This window comes from Mycteria americana, chromosome 4 (genome assembly GCF_035582795.1).
Source record: "Mycteria americana isolate JAX WOST 10 ecotype Jacksonville Zoo and Gardens chromosome 4, USCA_MyAme_1.0, whole genome shotgun sequence".
Classification (NCBI taxonomy): Eukaryota; Metazoa; Chordata; class Aves; order Ciconiiformes; family Ciconiidae; genus Mycteria; species Mycteria americana.
The window spans coordinates 85659549-85683073 of NC_134368.1; the positions used below are offsets into that span (position 1 = coordinate 85659549).

The 23525-nt window shown below is 40.4% G+C and overlaps 1 protein-coding gene across 4 annotated transcripts in view; it reads left to right on the forward strand.

The window, feature by feature from the left end:
* Positions 1 to 23525, forward strand: part of TNIP3 (TNFAIP3 interacting protein 3) — an 83766-nt gene that overhangs the window by 34857 nt on the left and 25384 nt on the right. For all 4 annotated transcript variants that reach the window (XM_075501158.1, XM_075501159.1, XM_075501160.1 and 1 more), the window contains 5 exons: positions 5513 to 5648; positions 16293 to 16379; positions 17955 to 18044; positions 19185 to 19250; positions 20570 to 20701. In XM_075501158.1, coding sequence (XP_075357273.1) covers positions 5513 to 5648; positions 16293 to 16379; positions 17955 to 18044; positions 19185 to 19250; positions 20570 to 20701 — 511 coding nt within the window. The remainder of the gene's footprint in view (positions 1 to 5512; positions 5649 to 16292; positions 16380 to 17954; positions 18045 to 19184; positions 19251 to 20569; positions 20702 to 23525) is intronic.

Below are 23525 nucleotides of genomic sequence, written 5' to 3' on the forward strand. Positions count from 1 at the left end.
CTCCTTAGGCTTAGCCAAGCAAGAAACCTACATCCCAAATGCCCACCCAAGGGGATGAAGCATGTGTTTAACCCCTGGACTCTGGAATTCATTTCCTGTCAAAATATGACTCTGTGGTGTTGGCGTCTGGCTGTAAATCCTGGCTTAAAACCTTTTTTCACAATTGTTTATGGTGTGTATTTATGCTTTCACCAATCACAGGAGAATGACCCCAGCACACCAGCCTTGAAATTATTATTTCAAATAGAGTTATATGCCTTTGGTATTAATGTTTTGCAATAAATGCCTTGGGACATGTTGTAGGTATGTCCATTGTTGCGACATAACTGCTATTAGTAAGTAATAATGCCAGTTTCCAGTGAAAACCAGAGAGAGCCAAGAGCTCACGAATGGTACCAGCTGCAGAGCTGGGACTCTGCATGGGGCTTGTACCTGGCTATTTGATAAACATGTATTTCTTGGCCATCAATCTATGCTGCTACAAGCCCAAAGCAAGTGGCTCATCAAAAGAGCATGGGGCAGGCCATCAGGAGCTGAACTGGTTGCTCCTCCATTATGAAAGTGTGTGTTAATGGGAGTTGTTTTGTCTTCTGCTGCTTCTCCTCGCCAGGAAAAGATGGACTACAAGGAGTGCCCTTGATGTTGTTAGAAGCCACTGGCGTCCACGCTTTATGCTTCCTTTCTGGTGCCATCATATTCTGGCTTTAGTGATAGCTTTGGGCCAAATACAGGTTTTGCTCTGGCTCAGTTACATGCATAATTTAATAAAATTCCCTGTGCATGTACAACCAGCACTTCATTGCCTAACCCTGTGAGGACAGACAGACCAGCATGGTTTATTTAGCTGGGTGGCATTGACCTGCGTAGGAATTTCAGTCCCATTCACATACAAAGCATGTGCTGGGCACAATTTTTGTTCTGGCTCCCAGCTGAAAAACTGAACTGCTGTAAAAAGTATGCAACCATTTATAAATAATTAATTACAAAAAGATGATAGAGCCTAGAAATTGAAATGGCGCAAAGATGTACCATAGAGCAAAAAGTGAAACCCATTTTAAAGGCAGCTAGGTGAATATGTGGGAGAAATGAAAATATCTTTAATGTGATGCACAGTTAGTCTCTAGTAGTGGAATCCTGCATGGATATGGCAACTTGCAAACCAAAGAGAACAGACCTAATTTCTTATTCTTGGAGAACGTGGCTAGAAGGATATTGGCTACTACTCTTCAGATATGTCATGGAAATTATGAGTAAGGTTGGGCGCTCTCCTTTTCCTGCAAGCTGCTAAAACTTATGCTGGGAGACCAGCTTCCTTCATTACATCTGTAGGTTCTGCTTCCATGTGAAATGCCTTAATTTTCCCAAAAAAGGAAATTTAGCAACTAATTCAAAGTTTACAAAGAGGAGTTAATATTCTAATCTTTTATTGGCTTCTGCATTAATCATAGCATGCTATGTAAGTAGGATGAGTTGTGTATATGAAGATATAAAAAATACTTTAGAAAGCTTTTGCACATAGAAGGGATATACTTTGTCCTAAATGACCACATGAAAATGCTTTTAATATTCTCTGATGACTGATTTTACAAAACATAAAAAACTCTATCTTCCAAATTTGAATGGATTTCATTTTTCTGTTTTTTTTTTTTCTAATAGATTGCCTATTTGCATAATTTAATTATTAAAACCCGAAATACCTAATTTAGAAAATGTTGGCAAGAGCGTGGAACAGTCAGGGTATTAATGGTGCAGAAACGTACCTGTGAACCTCACAAAACCAGAAATAGTTTTGAAAAAATTGCTTTCTGCAGATGCTAAATGTTGTGTGCCCTCTAGAGCTCACCAGCGGAAGTTTAGGTAGTCATCAAGAACTGTCTTGTTCTGGGGTAGCTCCTAATCACCAGTATCTTGAAGACATATTCAAGCACTCAGATCACCTGTATGCTCTGAAAGTCCGGACTGTAAAATGGATCTATACACCAGATATGTTTAATGTTTTACATCACAATGAATATTTCCTTCCAATTATCAAAGTGGCTAATGTTAAAATACAGATAAATGGAGTTAGTTTCTGGTCAGAAGACCTTAGTCTAAAACTGAGGGAAAACCAAACGCATTGGGAAATCCAGTCAATGAAGTAATTTTCTGACTTTCGTGGTGATGTTGAAACATGTGGATATTAGAGAGCTGGAATCAATTTGTAGGGCTTTGAGTCTTTTGCAGTTCCCTTTCTTTTACCCAAGCACAGCTGGTTCCTGCTCTTGCCCAGGTACTCCTAAGCCCAGAAAGGAGAATGTAGGGAGACAGGGTGGGAGCAGCCAGAGGTGAACATCATTTACAGCCGCAGTGTCAGACCAACTGCGCAGAGCAGAGGAATGAACACTTCCTGGCTGAAAATAAATATTTAAAGCCAACCCACCATCTTTAAGGGGTACTTCCCAGCTTGATTCATGCTCTGATCTCAGGAGGCTGTGGTCACACATCTCTGCTTGCTGTGCCTGAACCAGCAGCAGAGATGATTGCAGCCTGCCTAAATACTTGCTGCTGCACTCCTGCCACAGATTGCTGCCTGTCTTTCACTGTCCTCAGGACTGTGCTTAGACATTGCTCCTTTATTTTGAACAGTTGTTTTAGTCTAAGCTGCTTTATTTGACTTTAAAGAGTTTAAGAAACCTTGACTACTTTGACCAAGCCAGGTAAGTGGGTTGTGCTGGCAGCTGGGGAAGGTAATTTGCAGTAGAGAGGTAGTGAAGGTGGCAAGCGGCTGGGGCTGTAGAGGAGTTAAACTCTTTAGCTGGCTTTGCTGCAGCTGGAGCAAGATGTGTGACGGCAACCCTGGGCAACGAGCAAAATACTCTTTACCAGAAGCCACTTGTAGGGCCAGAGTTTTTTCTCTCAGCTAAGTGGTAAACTGGTTGCTCTACTGATCTCACACAGGAGGTGTGTGGAGCAAGGAAAGAGGAGAGCAACTAGCCTACCTTTGGTTGGTTGCCTAAGCACAGATAAAAACCTGATGTTTTGAAAGCTCAATCTGAAAATATTGGCCTGTGGTTTTAGCAGTTCTGTCCTAAATCCCTCAGTGCTGTTCAGTAACGTTTCACCTCGCTTTACTTAACCTCTCCCTTCCTTATGCCACATTTCTAGGGGCTCTAAGGAGGCTGCAGCAATAATTTCTCCCTTACTATGTAAATATAATTTCATGCACTTTTCCTAAAACTGCACATGAGCGACTGCTTCTGTGCTGTGGCTTTTTGATTCTTCCAAGCATCCTCAAAAGCACCGAGTGCTCTGCGCAGCATATATCCAATTCTGTTACGCAAAGCAATCTCAGGCTGGGTCAGGCACGTGAGTCCAAATGAGCTGAAGATGTTGTTTTCCAGGGAAGTGCACTTGAGAGAAAAGGGGTGTTGCTACTTATATTGCAAATTTTGCACTATGTAGCTGATTAAAAATGAAGCCTATAAGCAGAGCACTTGGTCATGCTGCTGCCTGAAAACTTATTGTCTAGGAACCTTAGCACAGAATTGCTTAAAAAAGAAAAAGTGCCACTTGCTCTGATCTATCCAGGATTTTGCAATATTTAGCGAGATAGAAAAGGACTGGATTTCTTTCACAAGGTTCGTTGTTTTCCTTCTGTGGTTTTCTTCACGAGCCGCCACGTGGCACCCGTGCTGCTGGGGCTCACCTGTCACCCACACAGAGCTGAGGCTTTGAAAACTGCCACGAGTGTTCAGAGCAGCTGCAGCCTGCTGCACCGCCATGAGGTGCATGAAAATGTGCATCGAGAAGGTCTTTCTCTTAATCGTCATGGCTTTGAAAGGGAGTTTTGGCCAGTTAAAGCAATCTAACAAAAGACAATACTCTCTTCAGTTGGGTACTCTGTTTCTTTGAATTCACACTAATTGCTATATTGTTTTGGTTTTTTTTTTTTTTTTTTTTTTTTTTTTTAAAGGCAAAAAGTTAGTACAAAGAAATATCTTTCTGCAGAGAAGAAAAATCATGTGATGTGTTCTAGTGCTTCAGGACGTTCCAGCGCTAAAAACCCCTGGTCTTGGTTCCTTGTGTAAAAGTCGAATTTCCCTATGCCAGAGGTCTAGCTCTCGAAACATCCAAATATCTTATTTCTGCCATGAAACTTTTTTTTCGGTGCAGGCAGGCTTCATGGCAGCTCTGAAATTGCTATGAAATTCCAGCTTGTCCAACTACTAGGCGGCAAGTCAAAAAAAAGCTATTCAGTTTTACTTGTCCTTATTTACTACTGTTGGTATTTTATTGTAGTACCTCTGCAAATCATTTTGCATTCATGCTGAATAAAAATACATTGCTATTATAGTCTCTGTGTTGTAAATATCGAGAATAAAATGAATCATTTTATGCTATCAGCACAAAATTCGCCACACTTATTTACTCTTGTGATTGGGATAGATGGGCTTGTTTATTGGATGATTTTATCAATTGCCCTTCAAGAGTTTCCTCGGAACTTGCAGCGCAATCCCTGTGGATTGCCTGTCTAAACTGCAATAAGTATAACTGATAAATTCTTACTGCAATCAGTTTTTCTGGCAGTCCAAATGAAGAATTTAGTATTTTCTGCCTAAATCTAGGAGTAATCTTGCTATAACAGGTTGGTAATACTTTTGAGCCTTGGAGTTTGCTTTCTGGTCATGCATTACCTATATTTAGAGTTGGTTTAAGCTGATTAGGAAATGAAGGTCTGAGCTTGCAAAAGACATGAGTATTTCTTGAGAACTTGGGTTGGGCTTAGGGCTTTTTGGGGTTTGTCTTAATTATGTCACGGTCCATTCTCTGAAAGTCACATTCCACTATTATGGAGCATCAAGTGAATCGGCCCTAATTGCTAGTTAGTTCTGCGAATTCAGAGCAAGCCCTTAAGTGCACGTAAGACCTGTGTGTCCTTAGCAGAGAGACTGAAAGAAAAGAATTTTCCCACCAAACAAATATCGTTTTAGCATTCACAAAGGAGCAATTTTTACAAGATATGAATGTTTTTAAAAGGAACTTTCAGGAAAAAAAATTTAAAATGTGTTATGAAGTGTTACAGAAAACAAAATGTGCCATCAAAAAACTTTGTGAACTGAGCACCTAGTTTTGGAGTTCAAAACCAATTTAACCATTTTGATTGCATTTCTGTTAAAGTTGAATATAAAATTCTTGAAACTCTGGGTGGGTGGCTGGGGTTGAGGGCACATGACAGTCTTCATATAATCCCCAAAAGGGTTGACTTGGATTTTGTCAACAGAAGGTAGGAAAATTCATAAAGAGTGCTTGTTTAAATATTTTAAATGAATTTCTGCCACAGAGCACTTAGAGATTGCTTGTGTGATACTGCTCTAGTGCTCTCTCATTGCGTAGCAGGAAGGAAGGTAGCAGGAACTCAGTGCAGGACTAGCTCTGCTGTCTGTGTTGTCACATTCAGAAGACAGCTGACAAATTTACCTTCTCTACGCTTCAAGTTTTGGTGTAAAATTTAACATTGCTATTTCTTTCTAAGCAGGTGTGAAAGTAAAGAGCTTGATGTTGAAATAAGGAACCTGATAGAGAAGAATAACGCTTACCAGTCATGCAAGGACCCTGAACCTATTGCCCAAGAGAGTCCAAACCCTCAGAGAACTTCATGTTCCCTTAAGGTAAATGCATTCTGCTTTTGCAATGTTTATCTGCCAGGAAAGAACATTCAGGGGATGTTCCCTGGGTGACTTGATTATGCATGAAACTTTTTGATTTCTGAAATGATGCAATGAACTTGCCACACTTCCCCCCCCCCCCCCCCGATATAGCTACTTTCTGTTATGAGGAAGACCAAGTGAGAAGATATGTTTTATAGTGCTTTAAAACGTCAACTAAACTCACTGATTATCCAAAGTGCCACCCGCTGTAGCCACCTGTGCCTTTTGGATAATACAGATCCACAAAACTATATACGCCAAGAGCATTGACATTTCTTTAGGTTGTTGCATTTGGTAGTTCTGATTTAACTGAGATGAGCAGAGGTGGGGGGGGACATAGATCTTTGGGAGCATCAGAAAGGTTTTGAGATAAATAGGAAGAAAGAAGAAGAAAAATGATGATTCAAACCCACACTACTTCTTTCAAACAGAAAATTGTAAGCCACCTGCTAAGATGGTCATCTTTGCTTGCGGTGAAGCAGCAGTTAACAAACATGACAGAAACTTGTTCTAGGTTTCCTCTCGGTTTCCCTCCTCTCCCCTGAAATAGCAAGCTGCTTTTTATCGTGCAGTAGGAGGACAAAAGGAAATTCCTGTTTTCTGCAAACTGGGAAAGGGAGGAGTGAGAGGTGCCGAGGAGAGAAGTGATTAAGCCATGAATGCCATCCACCTGCAAGGGATGACACACTTACTTGCCTGTGTGACTCGACTACGGGATGGGGGGGGATGACACCTCTGAAGGCTGCACCCCGAGGTGTGATGCAGGAAATTGATGAGGAGGTAAAGGAGAGATGACTCTCTTCTATGAAATCCGAAATTACACATAGCTCCTTTCACATATAAACTGCCATCTCCAAAATGACTCATGACCTCGGGGCATGAAGCTGAGCTGAGCCTAAGGAGATGCCCCAGGGTCAGACTAGTGGGATTAGAAACAGTGAGAGAGAAGCCACAGGCAGGAACGGGGATTCCCGGCCCCAGAGGAGGAATAAGCACAGTGAAACAGAAGTCAGTGCAGAATCAAGTAGCATTGAGCTATGAAATTACAGGGCAGAACAGCAAGCCACAAATGGTCTGTGGAAACACCTGGTCCCCCATGTTAGCCTCCCTCCAGCAGAAGGAGATGTAGGAAAGGATTTGGGGCGTGTGGGGAGGAAAAAGAAAGGATGTGCTCACCTCAACTGTTTCCGTGGAGTGCTTCAGCACTTCACACAGAATACCATGGCAGTATTTCATCTGTAATGCTCTTATGCTTTTTGCATTTATAGCACTTGTTTTCCCGTGAAAGATGTGTGTGTGTGGTTTTCATAGGTTAAAGGAGGAAGGTTTATGATATTTCCGCACTAGAAATACACTGGCTATTTTTTATTTATACTTTTAAGTTAAACAGCTTTTCACTTGGCTGGTTATTGACTCGGGCTTCAAGTGAGTGACAGCTTGACAGTTGTGATGATAAGCTCCAGCAACCTCAGTATAAGAGGTATTGGATTCTGTGCTTTGGAAAAAGAGGTAATATTTTTAACAAACTTAGTATACTGTCAGTTACGAAGGTTATAAAATAGTATTTAAAAAAAACAAAACAGAAAATGTCAGTTTGTGTAATGAAATGCTGATATAAACTTAAAATGAGGGGGAAATTCTATATGTAGGAATTAGGAAAAAGTTAATAATGAAACAAAAGTGTACCCTTCCCTATAGTGTTGGTCATTCATCAGGAAGTTATTTGGCAGAGCCAGAAAGTCATTTTTATGCTGTAACTTTTTTTTTCTGGAGTGACGACTATAAATTGCATGCTGCAAAATGGCATTTCCTCCTAAGCTTAAATTGCTTTTGAGACTGTTATCTGGAAGTGTCTCTAAACAAAATCCCTTTTTCACCAGGATTTTTTTCCATAAAAATATATATTATTATTGTGGTTTTAAAGGCAAATATTTAGAGAGAGACAGAAAATGTAGGTCTGCAGAATGAACTAATTCTTATCATAGGCTGAAGGATGTGCTTCCTTTATCTGTAGTACTTTAATTGCAGCTTGTCATGATGCTATGTTCCCCATGCCAGGAGAGGGAAAAGATTACAGAGAAACATCCTTATGGGCAGGTCACAGCAATTAGAGCCTGTTGGTGTACTCGGGTCCCTGACACCCACGTATGGTTAATTGGTCTAATATAAGGGACTTGAGTGCCTGTGTCCCTATACATACTTTGTCTAGGTGAGCAAACTGTCTGGGTTTTTTTTAAGTATTGAGCTGAAATAAGAGGTGAGACATTAGTGTGGCATCATTATTTTACACTGATTTAAACTCTTCTAAGTTTAATGTTTACTTTTGCTAGAGCCATTGACCAAAAAAGGGAAACTTACAATGAAATCTTTTACTGATTAGAACAATTGATAATTTCTAATTCACATCTACTTATCTATTCTCCCTGTCTTCTGTAACATCATTTATTGCTGTGATGTGCAGCACGAGTCTGTGTGAATGAGAAGGATTGCAAGCTCCAGTCCTGCAGAGGCCATAGTCTATGAAAATGCCTGTCCTCAAAATGTGCCTCAGGAAGGAAAGAGTTCCTTTTTCTGTCTTCTACAGAGGGGGAAACTGAAGGCCAAAAGGATCAAGCAATTTTCTATTTTAATATAAGAAATCAAAGAAACCTATTTCTTACTACAAAAAAGCAGCTTCCTTTTTCAAATTTAAGTATAAAGCTGATTACATTCAACTGGAATAAGTTAGACTAAATATTATGCATCAAAATACAAATATTACTAAGAAGTACTCATGCAGAGTGTTTTCAGTATGTTTAGGGCTTCATCAGGATTTTACACACAGGAAGGATGTCTTCTGGGAGAGGTGAGAGTGGATAAAAATATCAAATACGAAGGGAAGAATAGCAACTAAAATAATTAGTGTGTCAACATAAAGTAAAGTTGACAGAGATAATATATTTTATGGGATCAATTGGTTAAAAAAAAAAAAAAGCACTTTCAAGCACCTAAACTGTTTTGGGTTTGAAGCAAGAAAGAAAAAATTTTCATTTAAGGGCTATCTGTACTTGCAACAACTACGTTGTAAAACTCATAATAGCCTGTTTGCTACAGTTACAAATTATCATCCCATTATTGTTCCATGAAACTGGGATTTTCATCATCAGGCCTGAGTTTGCAAATGCTTAGGTACATGAGTAGCCATGCCCTTATGGTTAGTCTCATTGGCGATGATGGAAAACAGTGGATAAAGGAAATCCTGAAACAGAAGCCGATGCTATGTTTTACTTACTCTGAAACCACATCTTGCTCTAATTTTATCTGGTTCCCACATATTAAGGCACACATTTGCATCTGTACATATTTTTCTGTCAGAGTGAGTACCTAACCAAACAGCACAAAAGGTTGAGGCTGACATACTTACTTAAGGGAAAATCCCTTTCTAGCACACTTCTCTGAGTGAAGCATGTGGACCAGGTTTAGACAGGAAGAGGTAGATTCTTCTTCTGGTTTAAGAGTTGATTTTATTCTTCCACTAAAATCTCTTATTTTTTACCTTTTCACCATGTGCACCAGAATGGGAAAAGTGGTTGCAATGGATATTGTAGCAAACACTGCTGGCATAATAACAGCTTCAGGAATAAAGCCAAAAGCAAAGCTTGACCAAAATGTAAGCAAACAGAAGGCTCCCCAGAAGCCACCAAATTTTAACACAAGTAATCTCAGAGTAAATCTAGCTTCTACAATTCTGCAACTGAACAGTACAATAAACAAACAAACAACACCACCACCACCCCCAACAAACCTCACAGCCAATATCTGATTAGCTAGGAAGAAAAAAAAAAGAGGATGATTTCCTTGATGATGACAAAATGGTAAAAAATTCACTTTTACTTCAATCAAGCCTTTTAATGGTTCTTGGTTTCACTGCAGTTACTGAACAGATGGAATTTTCAGAAGTGACGAGTGGCTTTCATTATCTTAATCTGCGAGTGCCTACTTTGTAATACTGTAACAGAAGCCTTTCCCAGAATAAAGATCCAGCACTCTGAAAATGAGAACTTTTATCTTCTTGTGGGGCTGATGCTTGTGAAGAGGATTCAGCGTTGGCCACAGCTCCAAGGCTTTGATTTTTCTCCCATTGCAAGCTTCCCAAAGATGATTAAAAGGCTTTTACACACAGAAAGGTCAGGTTTTCCTAGAATACAAACTAAAATAATTCTCATTTTTAAACAGGGAAAAAAAACCCCAATCTCAAAGCTGCTACTAATAGAAATTATAGGATATTATAGAAATAGAATAGAAATGAATAAAAGGCTTCTAATCAGTTCAGCCCACTTTGCCCTTGCAGGCAGGGTTGTATGCTGCCACTTGTGAGTTAACTAGGTGAGTTTCTGAGGGGCAGGGAATCCTGCCTAGTCCCATTTGCTTCCTGCAAAGCTTTTTCCATACCTGGTAGCTGACTGGCTTATTCCTGCTCCTTGCAGCAGTCTCTCTACAGGAGCTTCTGGCTCCCAGCTCCCTGCCAGACATTCCTGGCATCCACACTCCAAAGTATCTGAAGTTTTCTTCCCTGAGTGTGCTCAAACTGATTGCCATAAAAGAGGATGTTTCCCCCTTCACCCTGCTCTTTAAAGTAATACAAGACAGCTGTGAACAAACATGAGAGATAAAACAGGTACCATCTGTCATAATGATCAGAGCTGCCTGATGAGTTTTGAAAAATACATGGCCAATTCTCTTCTGTCACCATTGCCTGTAGCATGGTCAAAAATCATAAATGCCAAGGATAATGCTTCATAGGCTAAGTATGTGAGTATGAGTGTGGAGAAAAAAAGGAGTATGAAGAGTGGGAGAAAGTTGGGTAAAGGTCCTACTAAGAATTCATGCTGATCAAGAGAATTTAACAGTTTTAAATTATGATTCACAGACATTACAGAAGGTTTCAGACTATTAGTCAAACTTGCAGGTGCAGGTTTGCTCACTATATTTTCTTAATACATTTAAACATGTTTTGATCAGTCACTGTAATAGAGAGTGAGCAGTGGAAGCCAAGGAACAGAAGGGCTTACATGGACATTAAGGAAGCATTTTTATAATACACATAAAAGAGAAATTATCAACCACTCTTCTAGAAGGAGCCAGATCTGACAAGCTCTCCAAAGACAGAAAGTGATCATTCTTGTTGTATTAACTTCATTTTCTTAAGCTACCGAACTTCACTTGCTCGTCTGGAGAGCAGACCCTGCTCCGTTCCTCTCCTTTGTTTTCCATAGTTTATTCGAACTATGATCAAACGTAAAGAAAAGTTTATTTATATTCAGTGGTGGTTGATGCTACAATTATATGTCACAGCCCAGCAGCAGGATTAATGGCATTTTGTTTCCTCATTTGGGATGGAATAGAAGGAATGTGCAAAGAAAGTGACTTTCTGGAGAGACAGTGGAAGGAGAAGTAAGGGATAAGAAACAGATGAGAAGATAATGTAAGTTACTTATGCTTTTGCTCTAAAATGTACGATGGACCCCAGCTAGATAAAGGCCTGTATGTCTGCGCATTTTAGGGAGGCTATAAATAGTATCACAACTCCGTCCACTGCTGATTATGATATGGTTTTACACGTGTTTATGGAGAAGTCAGAGGCAGTTATACTGTAAGAGGCTGCCAAGTTTGTATTTCTCCACTCAGAGACTATTCCCTGCAGTCTGTTTTCTCGTGATTTTTTTAGTGTAACCAGTAGATGCTATGACACAGACTGACTTGTTCATTTAAAGAGGAAGAGATTAAATAATCAGGAAAATTAAGGTTCATGCAAGCATTAGATTGGGATTTATAAAACTCGCTGACCAGTTCATCACTGCTGTTACGTCACATTTAGCAAGTCTTGATTTTGCATGTCAGCGGCTAAACTAGGTATGATTTCATCGCAGTGAAATCTGATTTTTAGTGGTCTGTGACAAGAGCATGACTAGTTTTTCCCCACAAGCCCTTTACTGCAGTGTTAGGGATGGTGCTAATTTGCATGGCAGTGTCCAGCATGTATGTAGGCAGGGGTGCTGCCCACGTCTGAGGTGCCATTTCAGTCCATGGCTGCAAGAGTGGCTCAGGCAGTTCCTGAGGAGCACTCGTCTTTGCTAGCACCGATGGACGTCCTCTCAGCACAGCGCACAGCTGATATCGTTCCCACTGTGCAGAACAGGCACACTTTGTTTATCCTCGGGTATCTTCTCTGCTTTTCCGTAGACACTTACCAAGCAGTGCAACACCTAGCAAACATACACTGACACTAAGTCTGTGTTTTCCTCCAAAATTTACTCTCCTGGTGTTTTGTGCAGACCTGTTCACACTTTGGAGACACCCTCTTCAGCTGTCATTTTTGCTTCCTGAGCTTCCTGTCACTGTGTAGCACTAGGACAAATTTTCCTCCAAAATCTTTAACTGGTCTGGTTATGTTTTGCAGACTGGAAAATTTTAAGAGCTTTTTGAAAGTTTGCTTGGATCTGTAAACAGTTTTTTAGGTTTGCGACTGCATTTACAGTCTGGTCTTCAACTAGAATTCTCCAAGCAACTTAAAACTGCATATTTGATTCAATAGCTTCAAATCAAGTATAAATGCCTTAAAAATGTTTTTCTTTTTTTGACTTCTAAAGTCTGAGAGTTGTCAAAAAGAGTCCTTCTTTCAAGGATTTTTATATATCTCAGATTTCTGAAGTGCTGTTGTACAACTAAGTTGTTCTTCATTGTGTAGCAGTGGACTGATAAAAAAATGTAGTGTCTTTATCTCTGCAATACCAAAGAAAATGAATGTGGTCATCTCCTTGTCTTTCTTCTCAGTGCTATGAACTGCTTTCACAGAGACAGACAACAGGTTTGCTTCAACCTCTCCCAGTTTTTGCTGGAAGAATACCACCACCTCCGAAGAGCTTGAGCTGTTGTTCCCTACTCATTGGCATTTATTCTATTCATATAGATTTCAGACATACTTTTCTCTTTCCAATACCCTGTACTGTTCTTACGTGGCAACCAGTACAGAAGAGCGCTTGTGAGGGGAGGGAACAAGGTACCTATCTCCCACCAAGCTGCTCGCACAACTGAACAGAACTGTTGCTCCTGAGCAGCACGTTGTCACCCTTGAGATGTATTTCCTATCAAGTCTGTTAAAAGCCATTGACTTTACGCACTGTGCGAAGGGGCATCAGTGTTATCCGTATGAATGCTAAGCTTGCCTAGCTAGGCACTGAAGAGTACTCAGTGTCACTTTTATTCTGTTGTATTTTGCGTAAAATACTTGTAGTGAAGAGCAATAACTAAGATGGTGCAAGAAAATTTGGCACTGTTTTTAACGTGTATACGTAGGGTGGAAGGCCAGTAACAAAGCTAAGAGCTTCTACACGGGCATGCCTAGCTCAGAGCTTATTGATTGTTAGCAGGGAGCAATATGTTTTTCAAACAAGGCAGTAATGTTAGGTGAAAGATTTGCCCAATAAATGAGGCCAGTATAAACTGATTCACTGACAGTGCCAAACTGCATGCAAACAATAGCTATTTCAGCAAAGAGCAAAACTTGACTCAAAACTCTTATGCATAGCCCTAGTGTGGGAAAGGACGACGGCTGTTGCTGCTCAGTCACTGTGGTAAGCTCACAGAGAGTGAAAACAGACAAATGTGCAGGTCATTTTGGCATGGAAAGGGGGAGATGTGGAGATGCTGTTGCTGTTCTAGCCTCTACTCTTCCAGGAGCTTCACCTTTTCCTCCAGGTCTCTCCACTGGGGGGCAGGGGTGGAGAGTGGAAATGAACACTGTTGCAACTAGCTAAAATCCCTATAAATGGCACCTTCAAATCCTCCAGTCCAAGAAAGAATCATTCACTTTCAGTAGTCATTAATAACAGTCATTAAGGTATCAACCACAAAGGACTTGGTGTCCTAATGTCCACCTAGCTTTCCAGGAAGCTACTCAGCTTTCCAGGAAACTGTTTTGAACTAAATAACGGTAACAACTGTGTGCACTCCAGGGTCTTAGCCTCATCCTCTCTTCAAAGTAATTTGAGCACTAATATCTTTCAAGTGGAAGCTGTGATTCATGAGTAGGGCTGTGCCCTGGGTTTGCTCTTCTGTCCCCACTGCAGGGACCGCTCAGCACCTCATGTAGCACATCGCAGCATGCTCTTGTGAGGAAATCAGAAACTGGGGCTGGTTTACCTTAGCAGGCCAGACCATAAAATGCAGCTGTTCAATCTAAGCTTTCTCCCAAAGCTTAGCTGCTGCTGGAACAGGGATGGGACTGCTGAGCCTGGGAGCCAGGGTAAGGGAAGGTGTCTGTGCTTGAGAATCATCGCCCTTGAGAGCAAACATGCAACATGGAAGTTTTCTGATTGTATTTTTATGAATCAGATGCTCACTGTTGGTACTTTATAGACAGAGACAGACTCTGTTTCCATGAGTTTATAATCTACAGGACTGTAGCAGGCCAGCGCAAGGTAGTGGGACATTGTGAGAAGATGAGAGATAATTGCTGTTCATGTCATTTGTGTCTAGTTACAGTACCCTCTGCTTCAGCAGCTGACTCTTGACTCTTCATGTGCCCTAACTTTAGTACAGTCAGAACACAAAATTATGCAGTGACAGCCTGTTAATGGATGCTGCAGATGTGGCTGTGACAGACAGACGGACAGACCGTGGGTGATAGGAGACGACATCATTCTCTGATCTGACACTAACATCTGGATGACCTTTAGCATTCAGTTGGTCTGTTTCCCTATGTGTATAATAGGGTTATTGCCTGCTTCTGCAAAGAGCTTTGAAGTCATTAGCTGTAAGCTTTGATTTGACATAAATTTTTTAATAATATTATAATACCGGTCTCATTTTTAAAATGCATGATGCTTCCTTTTCTTTCTCCACTATGGGGATTTTACGGTTTAACTATTACTACGTTCTCCCAGGTAGCACAGTATGTTTATTCATTTTTACAAGTTCTCCTTCTCGCATGTCTGTTTCCCAGAGGATGGCCTTCCTGTTTCACTCAACCTTGCTTTGGTGGTACAAAGGTTTACATTATTTCATTGCCTGACAGTTACTGGCTCATATTTCTTACAATATATTAGTCACTACAGAAATGTCAAGAAATGCACTTGTGGAAATTGCTGTTATCAGCCAGTAGTTCTTCCTTCTTTAAACCAATGCTATACCTGGGAGGGATATGCTCAAAGACTAGTTTTGGTTAGGTACAGATGAAATTCTTTTATTTTTTGATGGGTAGCATGACTCCTATATAGAATCTAAAATGTCTTTATTAAAATAACATTTATTTTAAAATTTCTCTCTTCATACCCCACGAGTTTTTCAGCTGCTCCATAAACCAGGAAAAAAAAAAAATAACATCAGGGTAGGGAGGATATATTTAATATGAAAATATTATAAAATAGTAGCTTTCTTCCAAATTGGGTTTTATATCTTGCAAAAGAGGAGTTGCGTAGTCAAACACTATGAACCAGAGATCTGCAATGTGGCTGTTAAATTCCAGCGTTTCACAGGATTACTTTACTTTGACTAAATCCTTTTTTGGAATTTGAAAGAAGTCCCACAGATTTATATTATTTTATGTCAAATTTCACAGGCTAGCTTTTGTTCCATTCCTTGAAAAGGAAATAAGCAACCTCTGCCTCCACTGAAAAAGCCTCAAACCCAGGGATCTTTCCACAATAAGGAAAATGATTTTTCTTTCATGCTTCCTTCTCAAATCCATCATTATTCAGAATTCCAAGACTGAAGACAACAATACTTTGTACTCTTCTATTTTGTCCTGACTTTGTATGTGAAGTCTGTGGAAGCCTTTTCTTTGTTAATCTTTCCTGTGAGTTTAACTTGGTAAGGTTAACCTCTTTTTCCAAATGGGAAACTAAGACACAAGTTTGAAGGGTTGAGTACCTTGAGTACTCAAGTGAAGACTTGAGTAGCTTGAAGCTAGATCCGTGCTTAGATAAGGTAAGTACTAGAACTGCAAATACTATGTCCTTAGGAGAAGAATAACACCTGTCATTCTTCATCTTTGTGCAGCTTTTCTTCAGGGAAAGTAAATAAATTTTCCAGTTATGGTTTTCCCCTAAACATCTTGGGGTTTGTACGGGTGTGCTCTTCCCCATAGCTGTTAACAGACTTTGCTTTTACTCCTTTATAAGCATGACTCACTGATTTTTCTATCATGATAGCTCACACTGTCTTAGTGTCACTTAATACTTGTCATACTTACGTAAGTCCTTTTTTTCAACTGGAAGCAGGGATAGAAAACCCTGTCCTCTTATTTACTGAAAAAACATACCCTTCCTTCCCTTATACGTGCCACTTCCTCTCTCAGGGTGAACTGGGCAGTCGATTGCGATTTACGTGCACTCTAAGCAGAGTACTGCCTTGCCCGGCATATTAGTCATAGGCAGTGTGCTTCAACCCTTCTGGGAAGCCCCAGCCAGGAAGGAGGAAAAGGTTAAAATCAAAATTCCACCACTTATTTCTGAACCTTGGCTGCTTCCACAGGCAGCACTGGTGGATCTTCTGAGTCTTAATGCAATTCTTCTGCTCCTTTAGCCAATGTAAAGTATCTGTTTCATTGCTTTTCTTCTTCCAAAGACCTGTAGCGAAACAAATGCTCAAGGCCGTCTTGGATGCATGTGGGCAGGTGTGAGTGACATGGATGCCCCAGCAGACCCACTAGAAGTAAGTGACTGTTTTGGCTGTCCTCTGAAGTGCTGTCTGATTAACAGGAACAGTTTGAGCTGGTGCAGTTATCATATGTGTCACTTTGTAGATTGACAATTATGGGCTCATTTTTGTGTTCCAGTAGATTTGTCTGAATGATTTACGTTGTTTAAGAGTAGAAGGAAATGTTAGAATTATTTTTTGATACGGCATTCTTAGAAAGAAAACCTTCCCTAGTGTTTCCCCCCACCCCTAAAATTATCTGGTCATTTTAATTTGTTGTTATACAAAGGGTAGAAAGTGGTTCATTTTAGTGACCCAACATCTTCTGTGAGCAGTATTCGGGCCAGCTGGGTGCCAAGTGTATACATAGCTGTCAGATTTGTGAGTTGTCCTATTCACTTTAATAGGACTCTTAAATATGCACTTAAACACATGCCTAAGGCCCAGATTCTGAAAACAATTCAACATGTGAATAACTCCATTGACTGTCAGGTAATTGCTTCAGATATTTCAAGTTAAACACATTGATGAACTTCTGCAGGAAGAGGGATTAAGTGTTTTCTGGCATGGACGTCAAGTGCTCCACGTTTAGCGCTCAGCAGGACTGGCCATGGGGCAAATAGGTGGTCAGGATTTTTGCCTATGAAAAGACACAACAAAACTATTCTTTGGTCTTCTTCATTGGTATTTAGCATTAAATTCTCTAGCTGAAGAAAAGAAATTTATTTCACAAGATTTAAGACCTCAGAAGTGCTCACACTTTTATTCTGGTTTCTCATATATTGTTTGAGAATTTAGGGAGAAAAAAATCCCTGCAGGTATCTAAACATAGTATATTTTATTTTTATGAGCATGTATCTTTTTTCCAGTACAGTGTTCTCTCTCTCTCTCTCTCTCTCTCTCTCTCTCTCTCTCTCTCAGAGCACAAGTTTGTTTTCATGACAATTGGTAGAAACTTCTTGGAAATTATGATATACGACATTGTCATTATAAAAATGAGGGTTTAGCTGCTGCTGTCCCGCATGGGCAAAACTCCACACTTTAAAAAATGGAACAATTGCAGACTGATTTCCTAATTTCTCCAAATGGCCTATTCATTTTCTGTATTGCTTGTTTTGAACCCATTGTGCTAAAGTTTATTGCCTTGGGGCTGCAAGCACTTACTGGGGCAATACTACTAATTATTCTAGTTCTTGTAAATGAAGGGAATTACTTACACCCACTTCAACTTATGCTCAACTTTTGTGGCTTGTACTACTTGTTTGTATTACCATCTGTAAGATAATTAAAATCCTATTTTGTGTTCTATGTCTCAGATGGTACAAATAGACATAATTTTGTTTATTTCAGTGTCCATTTGCATAATGCTTCAGTTAAAACACAGACTAAGCAGGGTTAAAGCAGATGTACACTTCAGAATCTGCTGTCAGCAGGTGTAAAGGTACTGAAATACAAATGCGATGTAAGAAAATGTTGCTGTTCCAGTTTCTTTACATGCATGCATCAGGGTGGATGGGAGTTTTATATGATAATCTTGACTTGAAGAGAGGATGCCGAAAGCATTCATTGTTGAACGTTTCTTTTCTCCAGTCAAGGCACATGCTACTGACCAAAAAGAAGACTGTATCAGCCAATTCTCTGGAACAGCAGATCCTCTCACTGGAAAGACAGAGACGAGAGGTGATCTTAACTTTACCCTTAACCTTTACAGATATAACCTCTAAGACAGACATTACAATACCAGTAGTATGCCCGGGGCAGGAAATCACTGAATGTGTTATCACTGTTACTTACACTGTGTTTATGCTGCAGTTGGTTTTACCCGCCAGTCCAGCAAGGCCAATGTTTTTCCTGTGGGAGTCCCATCCTGCGCTCTTGTGAGACAATTTCTATGTGGAGACTTTCTGCTTTGCATTTCTTCACAGCCCAAAGAGTGCAAGCATTATGTTTAATGTTTAAATTATGTTTAAACTAGTTCCTATAGTCCTACTTCTCTCTACCAAGCTAGGCAGAGGTATATTTGGAGAACTGTTCCTCAAAATAGATGATGACTTACTGAAACGCAGCTATGAATCTAGAAGAGCAGAGATTTATATGGTACAAAGGGCAAATTTTCTTAATGATCACTATTGTAAAGGCCAAGGAACCACTGTGAGTAGTAGCCAGTTGGTGTGTTGGTCACAGGTGGCAATGAACTGGAAGCTGTTCTTTTGCTGAGCATCCTAAAGACCCTATATCCTACAAAGCAAAATGCTTCAGAGACACCTATTTGGCTTTCTCCAGTAAAAATGCATGCACGCTGACTTCACTCCTACCACTTACATGTGTGGTGTTAGCCAATCTGCCCATCTTGCATATTTACTCAGTTTAGTGGTACTGAGAAAGGCAAGCGGAGTTTGCATCCAGTAGTAATTGCAGTCAACAGGAGTCTTCAATTCACTTGTTTGAAGTCAGAGACCTTCTAATTGGAAATATGTTTATGGCACTTAAAGCAAACTAACAAGAAAGTCCTTGGCCATTTAGGAGTTGCAGCTTGGGATTTGTACAGTGTTGCAAATGATTCACCTGTAACTTATTGTGTATTTGCATGTTTCCTGAACGTTACTTCCTGAATGTTGTACTTCCACTGAAATAACAAAGCACTGGCAGATGGGCCATAAAGCTTGCCAAACCTTAAACTTGCTTTTTCTGAAATGAACTGGCCAGATAATAATGAGGTTGTGAACACTGATGGCTGGACGTTTAGAATGCCAGTCTATTTTTTATTTATTGACAATGTTGAAATAAGGGTTATTTACTGTGACTTCCTGATAATTACAGCTTCTGGAGGTGAACAAGCAATGGGATCATCAATTTAGAAGTATGAAACAGCTTTATGAAAAACAGGTAACAATGTTGACTACTTCTATTGGAATATGTATGCCACCTGCTGATAGTTAAGTCTGTGCTTAAATGCCAACCAGCCATAGCTATAGCAAATATCTTAGGGGAGAAAGGCATCATGCTTACTTTGTCTTTACTCACAAATTAAAAAAGCTTCATCACATAAAAGTGAAGCTAATGTGCGTACAATCTTCAGTAGGACAAAATAACCAGAGAAGCAAGGCATCTCTAAAATAGTGGGGACTAAGGTGAACGTGACAGCACAGATCTTCATGCCCTCCACAAAGTAATAAAAGCTTCTCATACTTCAGAGTACAATCAACTGAAAATTAGCCTGCAGTGCCTGGTGTGCTCAGCCACTGATCCACATCATCACATATCTGTTGGTTCTTGTCCCATCTCTTGTGGCTGGCTTGTGAAGCCTGGAAGCTCACTGGGGCTCCCTGTAATGGGGGGAGCTCTCACACAAATCCTCCATGAATGCTGCCTTCTATAAGCAGAGAGACTTTTTTGCTTTTGGGAAACTGCTCTGTACAAAAGCTTTTCATGAAAAAAATTAAATTGTAAATAAATACTTTTTATTTCCTTTTTTTGTCAAGATCCCATTGGCATAGCTTTCATTCCTTGCTTGCGCTTGTGTGGCATCTTTGCTGCAGACGTTCTAATCAGCTGCCTAGTGAAGCTGGCTGCTTACAATTTTGCCTGGTATTCCAAACCCCAGGTTGGTTCATTGAGTGACGCTTCTCATCTCCTGTTTCCTTCTATGGAAAGGAATTTTGCAGAATGACCTCATGTGCTTATCAGGAACATTTTCTCTCTAATATTTTCCAGTAAGCTTTACTGAGATTTGGATAATTTATTTGAATTTTTTTTTTCTTTCCCCAAAGAGAGGAGGAATTTAAATGGCTCTTCCTCATTAAATATGGGACTGTTTTATGCTTCTGGCTAGATCATTTGGATGTGCACCACTGCAGAGGGAGTCCAAAATGCAAAAGGAAAAAAAAAAGAACATTAAAATGGAAAATTCATCTGGAAGGACAGACCTGTGGTAGCTGTCCTTTGGCAGCAAAACACTGCGAGACCCGACTGGGTTAACACCAATGAAGAATTTGCCCAATATCATTAAAAGTCTCCACTGCAGACAGAGCAGCGGAGCTTGGAGGTTGGGAGGGGAAAGTCAGTGGCTGGGGACTTTACACGCAACCAGATCCACTCCTTTATGCTGATCTGCTGAGAGCTGAAAGGATTTGAAGGCACCTTTGAGGTGCTGTGCCTTTCAGGATCCCCAGTCAGCCCACCACAGTCTGTCACTTGCTTTTCAGCTGGCAGAAATGAAAGCAAAACTGGATATGTCAGAGAGGAGAGTCGGTGAGCTGGAGGAAAAGAGACATCAACAGCATCCAGAAGATGAAAGGTTGCAAGCCCTGGGCAGAGAGAGGCCGTTGCAGGAAACGGTAGGAGGGTGCATGCTGTTACCCTGTTTGTGCTCAGTGTTGAATGATGTCTTGCCTTTCCTCTTTCTCTTCTTGCGAGTGGCAGGGCATGGGTTGTCGCACAACCATGAAGTGAGATTGTGGTGTTGGGTGCTCTTCAATGTTGTACCCAAGGCAGTGGCTGATCTTCTGTTTAATCAGAGAACTATGTATAGAGAGAGAGTCATTTCAATAGAAATCAGCAGAGATCACAGCATTAGTGTGTGTGGGGGAGTAAAGAGCAGATTGATATGAATACTGCAGAGATTTCCTTCCTCGATGTTCAGTTCAGGGTGAATTTCTTTGTGAATGAAAACGCTACAGTGAATTCAAATGGAATAGGAATGTCATTGCAGATGTTACATGAAGTGCTTGGCAACAAATACTTGAAGGAATTAATTCAGCTCAAGACACCCACATTTCGGTATTGACAATATATGCTTTTATACATGTGCTAGCTATCTCAGCTCCCCGTAAATATTAGCGATGTAGTCAGTGCAGTTATGAGGGCTGAAAGCGCCTGGGCTGATCAGCTGCTCTGGAGTGGTGTTCACCTCACCCTGAGAATGGTTGGGCACCTCTCTCAGACCTCCTTAGGCACTGCCTCTTGTGTAGGTATTCGCATCTAAAGCTGGATCCCTAAGCTGAATTCCCAGCACAGTAAAACCACCAACCTGAGGGAACAGCATATGTCCGATGTATACACAAAACTTTGTGCCCTGTTTTACAAGCACCACAGAGAGTGGTGCTTCCTATTCTCATTCTGCTTCATGGCGTCACACACTTCATAACCTCTTGTAAGAGATTCTGCATGGTGCTCTGATGGCTGAAGTTGGGCTTCTCTATTCACTTGATAACACGAAACAAACCTGAAAACAAGTGGCAATTGCATCATTTTCAGGTTCAGGTAAGATGTAAGTTAGCTGCTGCATGAAAAGAAATGCAAAGTCCTTAGCTTTTGTCTTCATAAGCAGAACATTCATCTTACTTGCTTATCAATTACGCTATGGTCTTAGCTAAGCACGTGCTTGATTTCCAACCAATAGGAGCATTTACATGTTTTAAAGCAAACTATGTGGTTATGTACTTGCTGAATCACTGCCTATATTTGCTCCGAGTGTGGATTCAATGCGAGACAATCTATCTTCTTGTTCATATTACTAAGGTTTTTACTGCCTGCACTTGAATATATGATACCTGTGAAAAATAGCCCTAGCTACCTTGTTGAAAAGGTAAGGATGAGCAGTACAGTCTCCCAATTTTTTTACTACATACATGAATAATGAACTAAATGACAATATAATCCAAAAATCTGTTACGAGGACAGGTTAACCTGCATGGAACTTCAGCCTTAGATCAGCAATTTCTTTACAAATTATATACTCAGCCAGTAAGTGCTTCTATTTACTCTGAATTTCTTTGCTTTTTGGATGTCATGCAAGGATGCAGGAGATCTACACCTTTGCAGAGGTAGCTGCTAAAAGTAGAGACTTTTGAATGAGCAACAAGGATTGTAACACCCATGTCAGCAGCTGTGCCAACTCAGGTTATCCTATGCTGCCCATGAGGCAGGATGAAGAAAAAGCAGTGCCAGGGGATGATTCTGGAAAATGCATAAAGATATGTTCAGCTTGAAAGCACGTGAGCAGGCCTGTTGCTTTAAAGTTCAGCAGATGCGGAAGAGGCCCAAGCTGACAGATCTACCAAGATTAGATTTTTACGGCTTTATGTTTTGAGTTTGGGGTTTTGTTTTTTTTTTTTTTTTTCCTGCAGCAACTAACATTCTTCATACCTGCATTTGGTTTTATATATGTGTGTGTGATAGGTGTGTGTGTGTATATTTTTCTTTTCTTTTCTTGAAAGGTAACAACCCTTTCTTTTTTAAATGTTTTACTTACCCCGCTGTAGCTACGGAGCTGGGATGGGCTGTACAGGGCAATTGCCAGAGCAAAGTAATAAGATATTTGTTCTCTACTTGCTTATCTAGTTCAGCAGCCTGACAGTACCTTTTAAATTTGTTTACTCAGAGTGGCAGTTCTCTGGGTGCTCTGCTGAGCCATTCAGGAAAACCAGCAGCACCAAACAACCCCGAGACAGATTACATGCTGCTGCTTTCTAACAGAGCTATTTTGGTTTTTTTTTTTTAATACACCTGGAGGTATGGCTCTCACAGAATGATGTTGTGAACTTTATCTGTCCCCATGTCCTCCATGGCCCACAGAGGAAAACTGACTGTTTTGGAGATTTAATTGGGGTTTTTTTGTTCTCTCTGGACATGACTACGTACCCATAGACAGGAATCAAAGACCAATGTAGTCACTGGAAAGTCTAGGTGCCATAACACCTAAGATTCAGTGTTGAATAAGAAGCAATAAGACGTAAGAATTCAGATGGTTCAAAAACCTGAACAAACTGGAAATCTTTAGTTATAAATGGCCATGTTCCCAGAGGTTTCAGCCTCTGAGAAGGAGAATGTGTGCTAGGAGCTAGGAAGAGAGGATGGCAAAGGTGTAGAGAAAAGCATAGCTAAAAGTCTATGTGGATTTTAGTGTTTCGTTTTTCTTTAATATCTTAAAACATACATGCACATGCCAGCTTGAGCTAGCTCCTGGGTGAGTTCCTATACTTAATGCAGAGATATCCTGCTAATCTTGCCCAGTTTTTGGAGAAAATGAAATGTTCCAACTAACTTGGGACAAAGGAAAATAAAGCGACCTTATATGTAAGCAACATTTTCTCAAGGGTGTTTTTCGGAGGCTCGATCAGCATATGGTGGTGCACATCTCATGAGCCTGAACCGTAAATG